Here is a 15,997-nt window from a genome sequence, read left to right on the forward strand (position 1 = left end):
TTGACGCAGTACTGTGTGTGTGTGTGTGTGTCAAAAGCAACACTTCTCAAATTGTGTTCTGCAGAGCCGGTGGCCCCTAAGTACCTGTTTGCGAACATAAAAGGGGGTTCCACGGTCAAACCATTTTGGGAAACACCGCAAACCCTCTCTTCCTCGGGGAGGATCACCATGCTTATTAGCAGACTAAGAGTTCCGAGAAGTCCTGTAGTAAAGAAACCTGCTTCAATTTTTCAGTTCCATTTAGTTCCCGGGAGGAACACACTTGGAAGGTGCCTTCCATCCCAAGGATGAGATTCAGAGCTTGTTGGAGATGGTGTGACTGCAACCCACTGAATCACATGCTTTCCAATGTCCCTTAGTAATGGGGGAAAAATGAGATCATGAGCATTCGTCATCGGGCCCCATCATGTGCCGCTCCTGTGCACACCTGTCGCCAAGCCTCCTCTGAGCCATCCTGTGTAAGATGGGAACTCTTGAACCCCCGTGGCCCTTCCTACCCTCTTTCCTGCTTTGCTTTTCTCTACAGAACGTCTCTCTGACGACCTTGCAACTTACTTACTTATTCTGTTTCGTCTGCAGCATGTAAGTGCTGTGAAGTTCAGGACGTTTGCCTAGTTTGTTCATTGATGTTCACCTGGCTCACCCAGAGCGGTGCTGGGCATATGCTAGGCACTCTATACATATTTGTGGAGAAGGTGAATTGAATCAATGAGCGATCTGTGTGTACAGGGAAACAATAGTTACAGTTTCCTACTTTCTTAGGCTGAAATTGGGGAAACCTCACAGAACCTGGCGAGGCTTCACAAATGGTGAAGACACCCTCTCATGGCTCCAGCTAGTTAGAATGGTGATAACACTCTCCTCTTGCCTCCGCTTCAGACCTCTAAAGCCTTCCTTCCTACCAATTTAGAAGTTTCTAGAATCCGTGGCCTTGGAGGTCTAACACACAGTACAGTGATTAGAAGCAAGAGAACTGTATAATACTCATCAAATTTGCCAGCAGAATAGATCCGAATTGTTCCCACTACTAGAAGAAGTGGTGGTGGCAAGGCAGGAACTGAGATGCTGGCTGACCTTGCAATGGCAATCCTTCTGCAATATAAACGTTCAAATCAATACACTGTGCACCCTAAACTTACACAGCGGTAGATGGCAATTGTATCTCAATTTAAAAAAAAAAAAAAGGAAAAACTCCCTGGCCTGAGTGTGAATAAGCAGAATGTTGGGAATCAAGTCAAAATAAAATAATACTGAAAGTGAAGACTGTACTAATATCAGGAAGTTAGGGTGACCCTGAATTTCCAGTGTTTTTCCCGGGGAAATTCAAATTCCATGCAATTCTGTGACACCCCTGAGGTCCTGCTGGCGGCTATTTTCCTCTATTTAACCACATAGTGTGCGTGTGTATAGCCACGGGGCTTTTCATGCTTTGGAGTTGACTTGACTACTCGTTGCCTCACCCGGGATGGATCAGTGAGAATCAGACAGTAAGGCACCATGAGCCAGCATCCCTTACTCACTCAGGGTTCTGGGGTCGTAGGGTTGGTGTGGCTCCAAGTAGCCCGGGCATGCGTGGGAGGTAGAGCTCCAGGCTCACGGTCCACGTCTGGTCCCAGAGCTATGCCCAGTTGGCAAGGCTTCCCGGGTTGGGTGACTCCCGCTCACTCACAGAAGCCTGTGGGGGGCAAGGCTTGCTGGGAAATGCTCACAGCCAGGGTTCCCACTGACACCAAACCCCTCCATGCAGAAAAACATCATCTTTGAGTGAAATGTAATGTTGGACCACATGTTTGTCTGAGCCCTTTGATGTTTGTTTTCCTTTTCTTTTAATAGTGCGCTCATTTCTATTTCCATCTCCGCAGGTCCACGCTCCGTGTCAAATGCTTATGTCAGACACGTTTCTGACATCCATTAACACGATGTCATTTTACCAACTCTGTGCATGCTAAGCCACAGTGTAGGTCTGGCCCCCAAGTTAGGGCAGGTACAGAGAATTGATTCAGAGGGAGTTTGTACAGACTTTCCAGCTGGTTCACGCTCCTCCTTCTTCCAAGCCACCCTCATCCAGCCCCCCACCGACGAATCCCTCCCACCCTCCAAAATCTGGACTCTTCCCAGCTTCCTTTCTCTCTGGCCTCAGACCTCATCCCACCCCTGCCTCAGTCAGAGGGTGGCGTGTTCCCTCACCGCCTCTGTAGCCCAGACTTGGCACGGCTTCCATGGAAATTTCTGGTGTCTTCTCAGAGCAGGGTCATCACCTCGCGGCTTGCCTAACTGCGGGTTTTCCCCTCTGTTGGTTTTCCTCAAATCCCACAGCAGCCCCACACTCACTGGTACTGAGCATCTCGGCAGCAACCCTCTTCCCTGTCTCAAGTAACAGCCCTCCGTGGCTTCCTTTGTCCCAACCAGGTCCTCTATCGGGACCCCACCCCTCAGCCACAGCTCAATGTCTCTCGACAGTGACAAGGAAAATCCAAGCATATGCCACTCACTGTGGTTCTCCCGGAATGTTCTAGATGCCCTGTGGTTTTGAGCCACTGCAGGGGAGCGCCAGGCCCCAGGGTCTGGACACAGAGCTACCACAGGACACTTTCTCCTCCACTGCTGGCTGTTACCTGCTCAGAAGAGCCCTCCTATCACGCCACCTAGTATCGCTGGGGAACAGCAGTGACAAGCCAGTTCCCTTATCTGGGGCAGCCAGCCGGACGCCTGTCTAAAGGCCACGGGGAAATCAAAGGCGGGGTCCGGGGCAGGGGGGGGAACCGGGAGGAGAAAACAACTTCCTGGTTTGGCTCAGAGGCTTGAGAAACACTCTAGGGGTCTGCAAGAGCTTTTGAGTTGCTTTATTTGGGTTATTCCTCGAGACCGGGGGCTCGTGGTGTAGACGTAGACCTACCAAGGGCTAAAAGTGGCTTCTGTTGCCCCTACAGGTCAGGACTGTCTGCTCAGAAGAAAGCCGGTCTCCCAGCTGCCCTCAGGCCTTTCCCACAGCAGCTCGGATGGTGGGCCAGGAAGCCGTGCCCTCCTCCCCACCCCCGGAACTCTGTCAAGTGGTAAGTCATCTCTATGTTTGACCAGTGACGTTCCTGTTGATGGTTGGGGATGGTTTCACTTTTGCAAACCTTTGTTTCTATCCTTCGAGAGGAGAACTCAGTCGCCAGCCAGCCCGTCACAGGAAGCTCTTTCACAGGGTGAGCAGACCTTCTGAACACATAGAAATTAGGACCGAGACCGATTACAATGAAACCAAACCACAGTTCTCGGCCCTCTTGGTGGCTTCTTAGACAGTATCCTCAGCGAGGCAAGTCTTGTTTCCACCAGGAGAATGAAGTGCCCTCAAGATGCAGAAGGTTTCCTTTTATTCCCCTGTGGTGTTAGTACCCTCCTAGAAGTACCTCAGGGCTGAAGGAAGGGATGCCTTATAGTAGCCACACTCCGCAAGCAGGGATGTGTGGCAGAAATGTTTAGTGTCAGCCTTCTGAGATGTAGACTTCCTCCGGGTACAACGAAATGCCAGGAGAGGGAAAGTATGGCTTCATGGACACTAATCCGATGTTTTTTCCCCTGCAGGACCACCCAGCCGTATGAAGGAAAGATAACCCTTCACTTGTCCCCAGCGCAGGCTGAAGATGACTAATTACACATCAGCCCCGGAGGAGGACTACGACGTCTTCATAGAGGGGGACCTGGATGGCGATGACATAGAAACATGCCCTCCGTACGACGCCAAACTTCTCTCGAGCCGGGTGGTCCCTCTGCTCTTCAGCTCCGTGATTCTGGCTGGTCTCCTGGGCAACACCTTGGCTGTGCTTATCCTGGCAAAACACAAAGGACTCAGGCACACGGAAAAAGTCTATTTCCTAAACGTGGCGTTTTCGAATCTATGTTTCTTGCTCTCCCTGCCTTTCTGGGCCTACGCCGCGTCCCATGGTGGGGTTCTGGGCAACCCCATGTGTAGAATTCTCATCGCATTTTCCTCCACAGGCCTGTACAGTGAGGCTTTTTTCAACGTCCTTCTGACCGTGCAAAGATACCTGGTGTTTTTCAACATGAGAACCTTCCTCCCCGCCAGGATGGTGCACTGGGACATCGTCTCAAGTGTCCTGGTGTGGGTCCTGGCCACACTGGCCGTTTTGCCTGAACTGGCATTCTATGAACCTCAGATGGAGAGCCAGAAATACGAGTGCTTCCTCAGCAGACCTCACTTCCTGCCAGCTGATGAAGTGAAGTGGAAGCATTTTCTGTCCCTAAAGATGAACATTCTGGGCTTCCTTATTCCACTGTGCGTCTTGACGTTTTGTTACGCTCGACTGCGAAAAACACTGAGGTGTAGGGGACGGGAGGACCACCCTCACAAACTTGTGTTTGCCGTAGTGGTTGCTTTCCTTCTGATGTGGGGACCCTACAATATTGCACTCTTCCTGTCTACCTTCAAAGAACGTTTCTCCCTGCACGACTGCAACAGTAGCTACCACCTGGATGGAAGCGTGCAGATCACCAGGATTGTCGCTGCCACCCACTGCTGCGTCAACCCTCTGCTCCACGTGGTCCTCGACACCACGTTCCGAAGACACCTCTGCCATCTTTGCTGTCTGTGGCGTGACAGGCCACTTCGGGCCACCGAGGATCCCGCGTAAGATGTGTCCGTGGAAGAATATGACCGTTCCACCAAAGTGTAAACTGGCTTCCGTCAATGGCAGGATGAACACTGGGTTTCGTATTGCTGCATTGTTTTTGTGTATTTAGTTTTACACACCTGTATGCAAAATAGGATATGAGACAAGGGGCACCTGGGTGGCTCAGTCAGTTAAGTGTCAGACTCTTGATTTCAGCTCAGGTCACGAGCTCATGGTTCATGGGTTTGAGCCCCCCATCAGGCTCTGCGCTGATAGTGCCGAGCCTGCTTGGGATTCTCTCTCTCTCCCTCTCTCACTGCCCTGCCCATGTGCGCTCTCTCTCTCTCAAAATAAATAAAATATAAATGTGAAAATATTTTTAAAAATAGGATATGAGAAGAAAAGTGGGGAGCACTGAATTTGTCTCAGGTGCTGTGCTATGTAGGTTTTTTGCAAACACGAGCCCCTTCGTGCCTCAACACTTGTCTGTGGGTGTAGATGGAATTTATCTCATTTCACTAAGGATGAAACTAAGGCTCAGAAATTGGTCTAGGCTCACACAGCTAGAAAGTGGCAGGGCTGGGACCCAAATCTGAATGCCACTCACTCTAGAACCTGTTATTTGTCCAGCACTCCCAAACTGCCAAACAGTGGGCAAGAAAACACACGAAATAAATATGTATTCTTAAAACTAGACCACATTCCAAATTAGAAGCAACCAGTTGATATACAAGTAATTGTTCGGGCACATTTTCTTGCAGGCAATTGAAGAAACTGGCTAGCTGAAGCTACAGATAAAAAGGTAAAAGTGACTTGCTCTTTGGAATTCACTAGGTTTTCTTACCACGTGAATCGTCTGCACAAAATAACTCCAGGCAAGAATATTTTGAAGGAAGTGGACAGAACACTAATTCAGTACAGTCTGAAGTGTGATCTGCTGATACGTGTGATAATTGATGGGAGTTAAAAGTCTCATGTGGCCAAATTTACAAGATTTGTAAATCTTGTAAATCTTGTAAAGTCAATGGTTATTCACTAGCAGCGCTTTGTGGGAAATATTGGAATTTACGATGTGCATTAAACCAGCAGTTTCAACAGTGAAGCCCATTTGCTGCCATGGGCTTAACTGTCTTTAATTCTGTGGATTTTTTTCAGAAATAAAAATTTCATATCGTGACTCACCCTACCACACAGCAGTGTGGTGGCTCGGCAGTAGCAGATTGAGTTCAGGGCCACGACAGAAATTTTTCTGAACAAGAAGGATGGTCATTATCTATTTTATAGAACACTGAATGGCTTTGAAAATTAAATTTCTCTGCCGAATTCATTATGTTTCCTTTTTTTTTTTTTAATTTTTTAAATTTATTTCTGAGAGAGAGAGAGAGACAGAGTGAGCAAGGGAGGGTCAGAGAGAGAGGGAGATACAGAATCTGAAATAGGCTCCAGGCTCTGAGCTGTCAGCACAGAGCCTGACGCGGGGCTTGAACCCACGAACCGTGAGATAATGACCTGAGCCGAAGTCGGAGGCTTAACCGACTGAGCCACCCAGGGGCCCCTCCGTTGTCTCTTAATAAGCTCAACCTAACATTACAAAGCAAAACAGCACTTGTATATGAAACATACACTGTAGTAAAGTCACTTGAAAGCTAATGTTGGAATCACAAGAAACATCAAGACACTTTATGTACTTCTGATGTGCTACCAAAGTTAAGTCGAAGATACGGGTGGACCTAGAGAGTGTTATGCTAAGTGAAATAAGTCAGACTGAGAAAGACCTCACTCATATGTAGAATCTAAAAATCAAAACAGGGGCACCTGGGTGGCTCAGTTATTTGAGCGTCCAACTCTTAGTTTCAGCTCAGGTCATGATCTCGAGGAGTGTGGGTTCGAGCCTTGCATCGGGCTCACTGCCATCAGCTCAGAGCCTGGAGCCTGCTCGGGACCTTCTGTCCCCATTTCTCTCCGCCCTCCCCTGCTCATGCTCTCCCTCTCTCAAAAATAGGCATTTAAGTAAAAGTTTTAAAGGTTTTCACCTTTCCCTATGACGCCTGTATCTGTACATTCACTGTACCTGATGCAATTTATTGAAAATACCAAGTAATCAAAAACCTTTGGGATACTCACCAATCCTACTCCCTATTCCCTCCCTGCCCTAGAAACACATGCATCCACAAGCGCACACGCACACATGCATGCACACGTACACATGTGCACACATACACACACAAGGGCACATGCGCACACACAATCACACGTGCACACACACGTGCACGTGCATGCACACACGGACACGTCACATACACACACACACCAGCACACGCACACATGCACACCTGCACACACATGGCAACAATCGCGTGAAGGCCCAGATGCCCCCAAGGAACCCAGCTCCTGGGCCTGTCCTCTGGTTCCAGACCAGCAGGCCCCGAACCCAAAACTGCAGGAAAGAGGAGGCACTGGACCTGAGAAACACACAGGAAAAGCACAGCTGGGCCCGTATTCCATCAGACACGTTTTCAGTATAAAATTCTAGAAAAGATGAAGGATGCCTTCTAAGGAATGAAAACCAACCCGCTTTCTCATTTCCTTTATTGCTAGAATGACACAGGGGGCTGCGAAAGCAGGTGACTGGCCGGAGGGGGAACAGCCCAGCGCCCCGGGCAGGGCCCAGAGCAGGGCGGGCCTGGGGCAGAGCAGGGAGGGGGGCCCCGGAGTCTTCAGGTGGCTTTACCTCCTCAGGAAGGCGCAGGCTTCCAGAAGCGCTGTGGGACACACCAAAGCAGAAGATTCAGAAACTCATTTCCTTTTTTAATCAATAGTTCCAGCAAGGAGGGCACTAAGACACAGACCCTCCCCTGCCTGCGGCCAGAGCTTGGCTCACATGTCCCCCTTTGCCTTCCTCCTCACGCCGGCCCAGCCGCTCCGGCCCTCGCTGACCTGGGGGACGGCCTGCCCTGGCCTGACGGACACAGCCCCCACCCCATTTGTCTCTAACGGAATCAACTGTCACACTCAAGTTCACAAGACACGATGGCCCTCTCATGTCTGAAAGGGGGCAGTCCACGCCCTCATCTCCATGCAGATCTGCTCCCCGGTTCACTCAGTCACTCACAAACTCTCGAGGAGGCCTGCTTTCTGCGAGTCACAGTGACAGTGCAGTCCTGAGCCCGCTGCTCCCAGGCACGGCCCGACGGCCTCTTTCTCAAACCGTAGCCCGCCCAAGGACCACCGGGTCACCGTCCCCTGAGACCCCGGGTGGTAAAGAACAGGGACACTATCGACATTTGGGGCCGGGGAATTCTTTGTTGAGAGGGCTGTTCTGTGACTTGTTTAGTAGCATCCCTGGCTTCTGCCCACAGACACCAGCAGCGTCGCCTAAGTTGTAAGAATCACGAATACCTCCAAGCATGGCCACATGTCCCCGGGGCGCGGGGAGAACTGTGCCTGCTTGGGAACAGCTGATACAGAGATTCTGGGGACCATCCCTGGACCACCCACCATCCCGATGCCTCCAGACTGTCTGCATGAGGTCTGGGAAATAAGACTCTAGGTGATACCCCCCCATCCCCTGGATAGGGGAGACAATGCACGTTGACATTTTAGAATCGCTGCCTGGAGCCTTACAACACTGCCATGTCTCATAAATGTTTCGCAAGGAGCGACTTATTTGTCAATATATTTTCCTGGCTAAGATACTTACTGAGAATTTGTATTCTCGACAGTTGGTATTTATGATCATTGTCTAGGGACCAGAATTTGTCATTTTTTAATACATATGTATATACACATACATATATGTGGGGGGGTATATGTACCTATACCTACATATAGATACACACACATTTCATTTTACCGAATATAATGAATTCTCAGTTTCTAAAAACCGCACGGCAGGCACTATCAGGATTATAAAAATTTAGCATATGATCTACTGCTTTATTTTTCCTGTCTTCCACTGCATCAGTGAGACTATAACTTCCCAAGGCAGGGAGATATCTCATTGCCTTAACATTTTTATTCCCATCTTCGCTCCTGGAATGCCCTTCGGCCCCCCAACCTTGCCCTTCACGCGTGGTGGTGTCTCCCGGGCATCCTACTTACGGGAGCTCGAGCACTGTCTCAGGTTACCAGCGGCCGTGACGTATGCCGATCCCAAATATTCTTCGTACGACCTCTTGCCTTGGAGTCTGGCCAGGCACTCGGTGTTGTCATTGAACAGGAGGTTTTTGGCTTTGGACCGGAACATGCAGAACTCTCTCGGGCATTTATCTCCATTTTCCCCAAACTGAGCCTGTATCAAAAGGGCAGACAGTAAGCGAGTCACTGAGGGAAACAGGAAAACGTGTGGATTAGGAAGAGGCCAAGGACATGCCTTCCATCCCGGCTCAGCCCTGGCTCACCCGCGGAACAGAAGGAGCTGAGTTCTGGAGTCCTTCCGCTGCCTCGACTGAGCCTCCCCCTGCCAGCAGGCCATCCCGCGGCCCGGGCCCCGGGTGGCCGACCCGCCAGGCAGTGCCTGGGACCCCCTCACGACCTCTGATCCACCTCCTGCCCCCTTCCCCTTGTTAATCTGTGGCCTTTTCCCTTAGAACTTCTGGGTGGCCAGGTGACGGCTGAGGACACCGGAGATCACCTACAGCATTCCAGCCGGCCAGCTCTCCTGGAGGAGCCGTCTGCATTGGAAATCTCTGCCTCCGAGCAGGTCATTGCCTTGGGCGGGTCGCTTAGCCTCCCGTGGCCGCAGATCCCGCTCCAAGCCCAGGCATGAGGGCAGAACCCCTCTTACCGGCTCCGGGGAGACGCCACAGTAAGGTGACGCACCTATCACTACCATGCTGGGGGCACTGTCTTTAAACACACCTAGATGCGTGGCGTTTTAATACAAAACTAGAAGCTCGAAAAGAGAATCCCAGGGGCACCGGGGTGGCTCAGTCGGTGAAGCGTCTTGACTTCGGCTCAGGTCGTGAACTCATGGTTTGTGAGTTTGAGCCCCACACTGGGCTCTGCGCTAACAGCCCAGAGCCTGGAGCCGGCTTCAGATTCTGTGTCTCCCTCTCTCCTTGTCCCTCCCCACTTGCTCCCTCTCTCCCTCTCCCTCTCTCTCTCTCTCTCTCTCTCTCCCTCTCCCTCTCTCTCCCTCCCTCTCTCTCTCCCAAATAAACATTAAAAAATATTTTAAAAAAAATAAAAGAGAATCCCAGACTTTAAGGAAATTGCAGTTTCCTCCGAACCACTTGCTACAGATACCCTTAAATCTACAGGCGTTCTGGGTGTGTCTTCTTAGAGATTACAAATGTGGATGCCTCTGCTGCTCTCACAGAGACTCCGGGCAGCTCCTCAGCATGAGCCAACACTGGCCCCACCCACGTCAGGTGAAGGGACAAGACAGAAGGGCTTTGGGTGGGCAGCTTCCCCTGCGAGCGCCCCGCCCAGCGAGAGCCCGGGCAGTTAAGAAAGGGCAGGAGGCTCTGGGATTCGCACCTGCTGGTGGAGCAGCACCTGCTCCAGGTGTTCTGCCTTATCTTCCCGAGACACCACGCCATGGTTCGGAGCCCTGGCCAGGTGGCACCTCTGAGCCTCCGTCACAGGCTGCCGGGTGCCATCGAGGCACAGCAGCTCAAAGTCCTCCGGCTTCAGATCCTTCGCCCATGCATCAGGGTTCCCTCCTGGGGAGAGAAAAAGAGGCGGCATGAGCCACGGCTGTCCAGCTTAGTCAAAGGTCCTCTCTGGGTGGGCTGGACGTGCCCACCGGCCTCTTGAGATGCACACAGGAGGGTGTCAGTGACGCGAGGGAGAGGGAAGGAAGCTTTGCCCACACAAATTTCCAATATGTCACACGTTAGCGCTGCTTCCGTTCAAGGGAACAGGATTCAACAGTCAAAGGGAGGGAATCATTGACATGTTCTACAACGTGGATGGACCTTGAAAACATGATGCCAAGTGAAAGAAGCCAGTTGCAGAGGGCCACATGATTCCATTTGTGTGAAACGCCCAGATCAAGCCAATCTGCAGAGACCAAAAGTAGACTGAAGGCTGCCAACTCTGGAAGACGGGGGAAGGGCACAGGGTCACGTGATGGGCTTGTGTGAGTTTCTAGAATCGGACCGTGTGGGTGGCCGTGCAGCTCCGTGAATGTGCTGGAGACCACTGAATCACACACTGAATGCATGGCTTTCATAGTGTGAATTAAAAAGAACCCCTTCCATCCATGCCGTATTTTCCGGTGAGCTCCAGAAAAAGGATTACCTGTTTCATGTTTAAGAAGAAACTGCTTTCTGCTTCCTTTCGTGTTCAGATGACCTTGCTATAACTAGGATAAGGCGAGGAACCTCTATACATTTATCGAATATGCTCAGTAAATTCCAGTAAAACACAGTTGTGAAATCCCAAAGTAATTGACATGCAATTAAATCTGACATTACTCTCAGGGATCAAGAGTCCCCCTATCCTAAGGAGCACTGAGGAATGTACAGTAGTGTTGAATCCCTATACGGTATATCTGAACCTGCCATCACACTGCAGGGTAATTATCCTTCAATAAAACACCTGACATCGATGTGATCCTTGGACATCACTAACAGTGATGGCTCATAAATTCAAACGTAGTTGTATGCACATCTGAGTGTGTGCAAATACAGGTTCATTGCTTGGGCCCCTGCTTCTCTCCTTCAGCTCTCTCTCCGCAGAAAAAGGGGTGCCTGGGTGGCTCCGTCAGCTGAGCAAGTGACTCTTGATTTTGGCTCAGGTCATGATCCCAGGGTCGTGGGGTGGAGCCCCTGTGTCAGTCTCTGTGCTGAGTATGTAGGCTGTTCATGAGTCTCTCTCTCCCTTTCTCTCTCTGCCCCTCCCCCCAGCTTGCGTGCTCTCTCTCTGTCTCTGTCTCTCTCTCTCTGTCTCTCTCTCAAATCTAAAAAAATTAAAAAACACTTCATTCTCTTGGCCTTGTCTGTTTGATACTGAGATCATTCTGAATTCACGCGTCTGTCCTCAGTTCCTCTCCCAAGAGCTATGGGGAGGGACAGAAGGAGGGGACAGCAGCTGTGAGTGCCGATATTTGAAGGGCAGAGGCTGGCAGGAAGTCCAGATGGCTCTTTCTCGGGGGGTGAAGTGGCTAGTTGCCTGTTGGGGGATGTGGGGGCCGAGTGGGACTGCAGTAGAAGGCGGCAGTTTGGAAGGCAGTCAGATGTAGGGGTGCTAAAGTTGGCAATTATTATCATTCATCTTCCATTATCTGTATCTGCCTGTGACTTTGTCCCCAGTGACTCCCAAGGAGTTTTCCAGACTGAGAGCTCACATGGGTCCAAATGAAGCCCCTTACTTTCTTTTTTAAAAGGGGAAAATTGGGGCACCTGGGTGGCTCAGTTGGTTAAGTGTCTGACTTCGGCTCAGGTCATGATCTCACAGTTTGTGAGTTCGAGCCCCGCGTTGGGCTCGCTGTTGACAGCTCGGAGCCTGGAGTCTGCTTCGGATTCTGTGTCTCCCTCTCTCTCTGCCCTTCCCCCACTCGTGCTCGCTCTCTCTCTCAAAAGTAAATAAACATTTAAAAAAAGGAAAATTGTATTTGTATGTATTAAATTGTTTTTAGTATCATCCACATTCAGTGGTCCATAGGCAGGAACAGGCAGATGGTGTGGTTCATGGTTGACTAGACAAAGCCAGAGAGACATTTGCTACTGAGCATGGCTGGGGTGTGTGTGTGTGTGTGTGTGTGTGTGTGTGTGTGTGTGTGTGTGTGTGAGAGAGAGAGAGACAGAGACAGAGACAGAGACAGAGAGGGAACTTGGTTTCAAAATCAACGTGACACTCACAGATATACCATGGTGCGTAATGAGGTAAAGAATTTTGGAATTAACTAGATCCAAAGCCTGGAAAAGGTGAGAAGAGCTTCCCAACTGCACATCTGAATACTGGGACGTAGTCACTCACCGTTCGTGTTCTGGAAGACGGTGGAGTCTTTCACAAAGGCGACGTCTCCAGCCCTCTCAGCCAGGCACCTAAAATGTTCCAGAAAATAAACACATTGCCAGAGAAGAGAAACTATTAGGGTTTTCATAAACATTTATAATATACACGGGACAGACAAAGACAAATATTCCTGGAACGTATGATTTAAAACGGTAGCTTGAACACAGATGTTCAAGCTTAGAACCTTCCCTGCTTCTAAGATCCCAATGAAATAACATTAGTGAGATTTTTTTTTACATTAGAGAGTTTTTTTTGTAAACCGTAAACCATGAGCAAGAGGAGGGCAGGAGGGAGGGAAGATAATAGGACAATGTTTGGAAGGTGGAGAGCAAATCAATGAACAGTGGTTTCCCCAGCAGAGCAGAGAATAGCCGCACCATAAGCTAGAAGTACAGGAAGCTCAGAAGAAAATGGATGTGCAGGGCAGAACTCCAGGAAGACTCACCAGTTAGAAGTCCCAGGTGCCCTCCCACCCCAGGCACCTGGGAGCTCGCTCCCCCTCCCCCCACCCTACAGAAGACCAAAGGTTTGTTCACAAGAGCTTGAACCTGAACAACACTATGGACAGATAGCCAAGCACAGCAGAGGGCAGAGGCCCAACACTGAAATCAGAAAGCAGATTGAAAATTTCTATTCTGGAAGATTAAATCATAACCCCTTCCCCTCCTCAGCCTCCGGAGAAGCATACAGGGTGATTCTTTTTCTGGAAAAGCTGGTCGACCCAAGAAAAATACCCATCGATTCCAATATTCGGATGCCCCACAGTGAAATGACACAAACCACCTGCCCCACAGGGGAGGCCCCTACACGCCAAGATGTGCTACCTGAGGCAGACCTGTGACAGCTCCAGTATTTCCTTATTAAATAGGGACAAATGGCCAGAAACCACTGGATGGTTGAAGAAATACCAGGGGAAAAAATGGAGACCAAAGTAATAGTACTCAGAAAATACAGAGACAACACAGGAGAGAGAATAACACTGTTTTAAAAAACTACAATGAATGTCCTTAAAGAAATGAGAGAATGGGCAGCATTCCTGAAACAAGAATGCAAAGTCTGAAAAACGGGTGGTCAGAATACAAAGAGTCTTAAAAAGTTGAAGAACCGGGGCGCCTGGGTGGCTTAGTCGGTTAAGCGTCCGACTTTCGCTTAGGTCATGATCTCGCGGTTCGTGGGTTCGAGCCCCGCGTCAGGCTCTGTGCTGACTGCCAGCTCAGAGCCTGGAGCCTGTTTCAGTCTGTGACTCCCTCTGTCTCTGACCCTCCCCTGCTCACGCTGTCTCTCTCTCTCTCTCCTAGAAATAAATAAAACATTAAAAAAAAAAGTTGAAGAACCGTCATCATAAAAATTCTCAAAAATGACAGAACGATTAGAAGGCTAAGCTGAGCAAATATGCCAGAAACTGGAAGATAAAGAAAAGCACATAGGAAAAAATAAATAAGAAGGAAATGAGATGCTAATCCAGGAGTCTGTAATTTACGAATTAAAGGGAAACAAATTTGAAGAGAAACCAGAGAAAACAGCGTAGGAATCATCAAAAATAATGAAGGAAAATTTCCCAGAACGGAACAACTTGAGCTTCCGGATGAAATGGGTCCACCAAGGGCCCAAACCCAAAGGGTGAAAAGGAGACCTACATACGGAAATATCAGTGTGAAGTTTCAGAATACTGGAGATTTTTAAAAATCATGTTTTTTAAAAACTCAGCAACTTTTAAAGAAACTTGTTGTCGAAGCGTGTTACATTGGATAAAACCCCGAATGCATTTTTCCCAAAAGGTATTTTTCACTCATTGTTAAATCTCTGTGAATTTAGAGAGAAATATACATGTAAGAGAGAAGAACTATAGGCCTCTGATTTCTTTACTCTTCGTAAAGCATTCCTGGCAGACACCTATGCGTCTAGGGCACTTTCTAAGCCCTCTGAACATTATTCTCTCAGGATGAGGAAATTACAAATAAATTGTTCAAAATTCAAAACTAGGGTTTTTTCAAGATGGAAGTGTCATATACGAAGAATCAGAAACCCAAAGTGATATCTGATTTCTCAACAAGAGCTCTAGATTTTGAGGACAACGGATTAATGCTTTTAATGTTTTGAACTTGCTGTATATTCTGTTTTTCTACTAAATTCTGGATAGTTTTTCATATATCTTCCTTAATTCTCCTTTGACTGCGTCTATGCTGTCAATCTGGTCAATTGCATAGCTAGTTTCAGTTGCTGTGGGTTTTTTTTCCCTTTTCAGAAGTTCTATGCATTCTTTTATTATACAAATACTACCTTGTTTTTTTCTGCTGGATTTTGCTTCTGGTAGCTTTCCCACTGCGTGTTGCTTAATATTATTATAATTACTTAAAATTTTTTTTTACATTTATTCATTTTTGAGAGAGAGAGAGAGACTGCAAGTCGGGGAGGGGCAGAAAGAGAGGGAAATGCAGAATCCGAAGCAGGCTCCAGACTTCGAGCTATCGGCACAGAGCCTGATGCAGGGCTCGAACTTGCAAACTGAGAGATCATGACCTGAGCCAAGGTTGGACGCTTAACTGACTGAGCTACCAGGTGCCCCTGGGATCGTTTTTAAAGATATTTGTGAGTCGAGAATTTCTGGATCATCCTAGGGGATCCAAATCTGAGCTATAAATCCATTCGGGAGCTGGCTCATAGTTTCCATTTCTCAGAGGGTGGTATGCATTCTCCCTCCCTGTTTTCCTCTGCATCCAGCAACTTGATGTCCCCTAGGAGTGGAAGTTACTTCCGGTTCACTCCTACCTTAAAGGTGTAGGTAAACTCGAGGTTCATGTCTGTCATGTCAGGATGATGTCCTGAGGACAAAGTAGACGCTTAGCTCTCTGAATTCCTAGTCTCCCTTAGAGTTTAGTCTAATAGTCCCTTACTACTTTGTCAGTTACTCAATACTCTAAAGAACATGTGTGTGAAGGGGCGCCTGGGGGGCTCAGTCAGTTAAGCGTCTGACTTCAGCTCAGGTCATGATCTCACAGTTTGTGCACTTGAGCTCCGTGTCCGGCTCTGTGCTGACAGCTCAGATTCTGTGTTTTCCTCTCTCTCTCTCTGCCCTCCCCTGTTGGCACATATTCATAGTCACATCAGCACTGAACATGACATAAATTTGTTGGAGGCTACAAGCAGGGTGGTTGTAAGTGGAACAGGCACAGGAGAGTCTAGAACCTCTTCTTCCAGAATAGAAAGTCTGCAGAAAGTAGCTGATGATTGAAAATTAAGAACTGGCACTATAAGGATGTTAGTTAGAAATACAGTGGTAACAAGACTTAGGGTCCCAGTTCTCAATGTGAACAAAAGACAAAGCGTTTCCTTCCAGTATAAACAGGAATACCAAGGTGTAGGAGTTTCCAGTGAAATAATACCTTCCCACAGGTTTAAAAGAGAAAACCCATGAT

The 15,997-nt window shown here is 48.7% G+C and overlaps 2 protein-coding genes across 5 annotated transcripts in view; one reads left to right on the forward strand and one right to left on the reverse strand.

Annotated features, from left to right (window-relative positions):
* The first annotated feature begins 435 nt into the window (after window positions 1–435).
* On the forward strand, window positions 436–6,612 carry CCRL2 (C-C motif chemokine receptor like 2). 4 transcript variants are annotated; one of them, XM_077777344.1, is made up of 3 exons: window positions 436–458; window positions 2,931–3,053; window positions 3,618–6,612. In XM_077777344.1, exons 2-3 carry the CDS (start codon window positions 3,000–3,002, stop codon window positions 4,635–4,637), a joined length of 1,074 nt encoding a protein of 357 aa, XP_077633470.1. In that variant the 5' UTR covers window positions 436–458; window positions 2,931–2,999; the 3' UTR covers window positions 4,638–6,612. The 4 variants fall into 4 exon arrangements, with proteins under 4 accessions (XP_077633470.1, XP_077633469.1, XP_077633471.1 ...); XM_077777343.1 differs by lacking the exon at window positions 436–458 and adding an exon at window positions 2,799–2,819; XM_077777345.1 differs by lacking the exon at window positions 436–458 and having other exon boundaries at window positions 2,799–3,053; window positions 3,571–6,612.
* A 582-nt stretch (window positions 6,613–7,194) lies between these two features.
* Window positions 7,195–15,997, reverse strand: part of LTF (lactotransferrin) — a 30,885-nt gene continuing 22,082 nt past the window's right edge. The window contains exons 14-17 of the mRNA XM_077777093.1: window positions 12,543–12,610; window positions 10,098–10,282; window positions 8,718–8,907; window positions 7,195–7,378 (exon numbers count right to left, since the gene is read on the reverse strand). Of these exons, the coding sequence (XP_077633219.1) occupies window positions 7,344–7,378; window positions 8,718–8,907; window positions 10,098–10,282; window positions 12,543–12,610 (478 nt within the window). The 3' untranslated portion in view covers window positions 7,195–7,343. The remainder of the gene's footprint in view (window positions 7,379–8,717; window positions 8,908–10,097; window positions 10,283–12,542; window positions 12,611–15,997) is intronic.

The sequence above is a fragment of the Crocuta crocuta genome, unplaced genomic scaffold (assembly GCF_008692635.1).
Source record: "Crocuta crocuta isolate KB4526 unplaced genomic scaffold, BGI_CrCroc_1.0 scaffold77, whole genome shotgun sequence".
Taxonomy (NCBI): Eukaryota; Metazoa; Chordata; class Mammalia; order Carnivora; family Hyaenidae; genus Crocuta; species Crocuta crocuta.

What these genes read in the sequence shown, in the direction of transcription:
- CCRL2 (XM_077777344.1), top strand. Translation starts at nt 3,000, where the DNA reads ATGGTGGGCCAGGAAGCCGTGCCCTCCTCCCCACCCCCGGAACTCTGT. An exon ending in CCCCGGAACTCTGTCAAGTG is followed by an intron (nt 3,054 to 3,617) that starts GTAAGTCATCTC and finishes ACTTGTCCCCAG; the next exon opens with CGCAGGCTGAAGATGACTAA.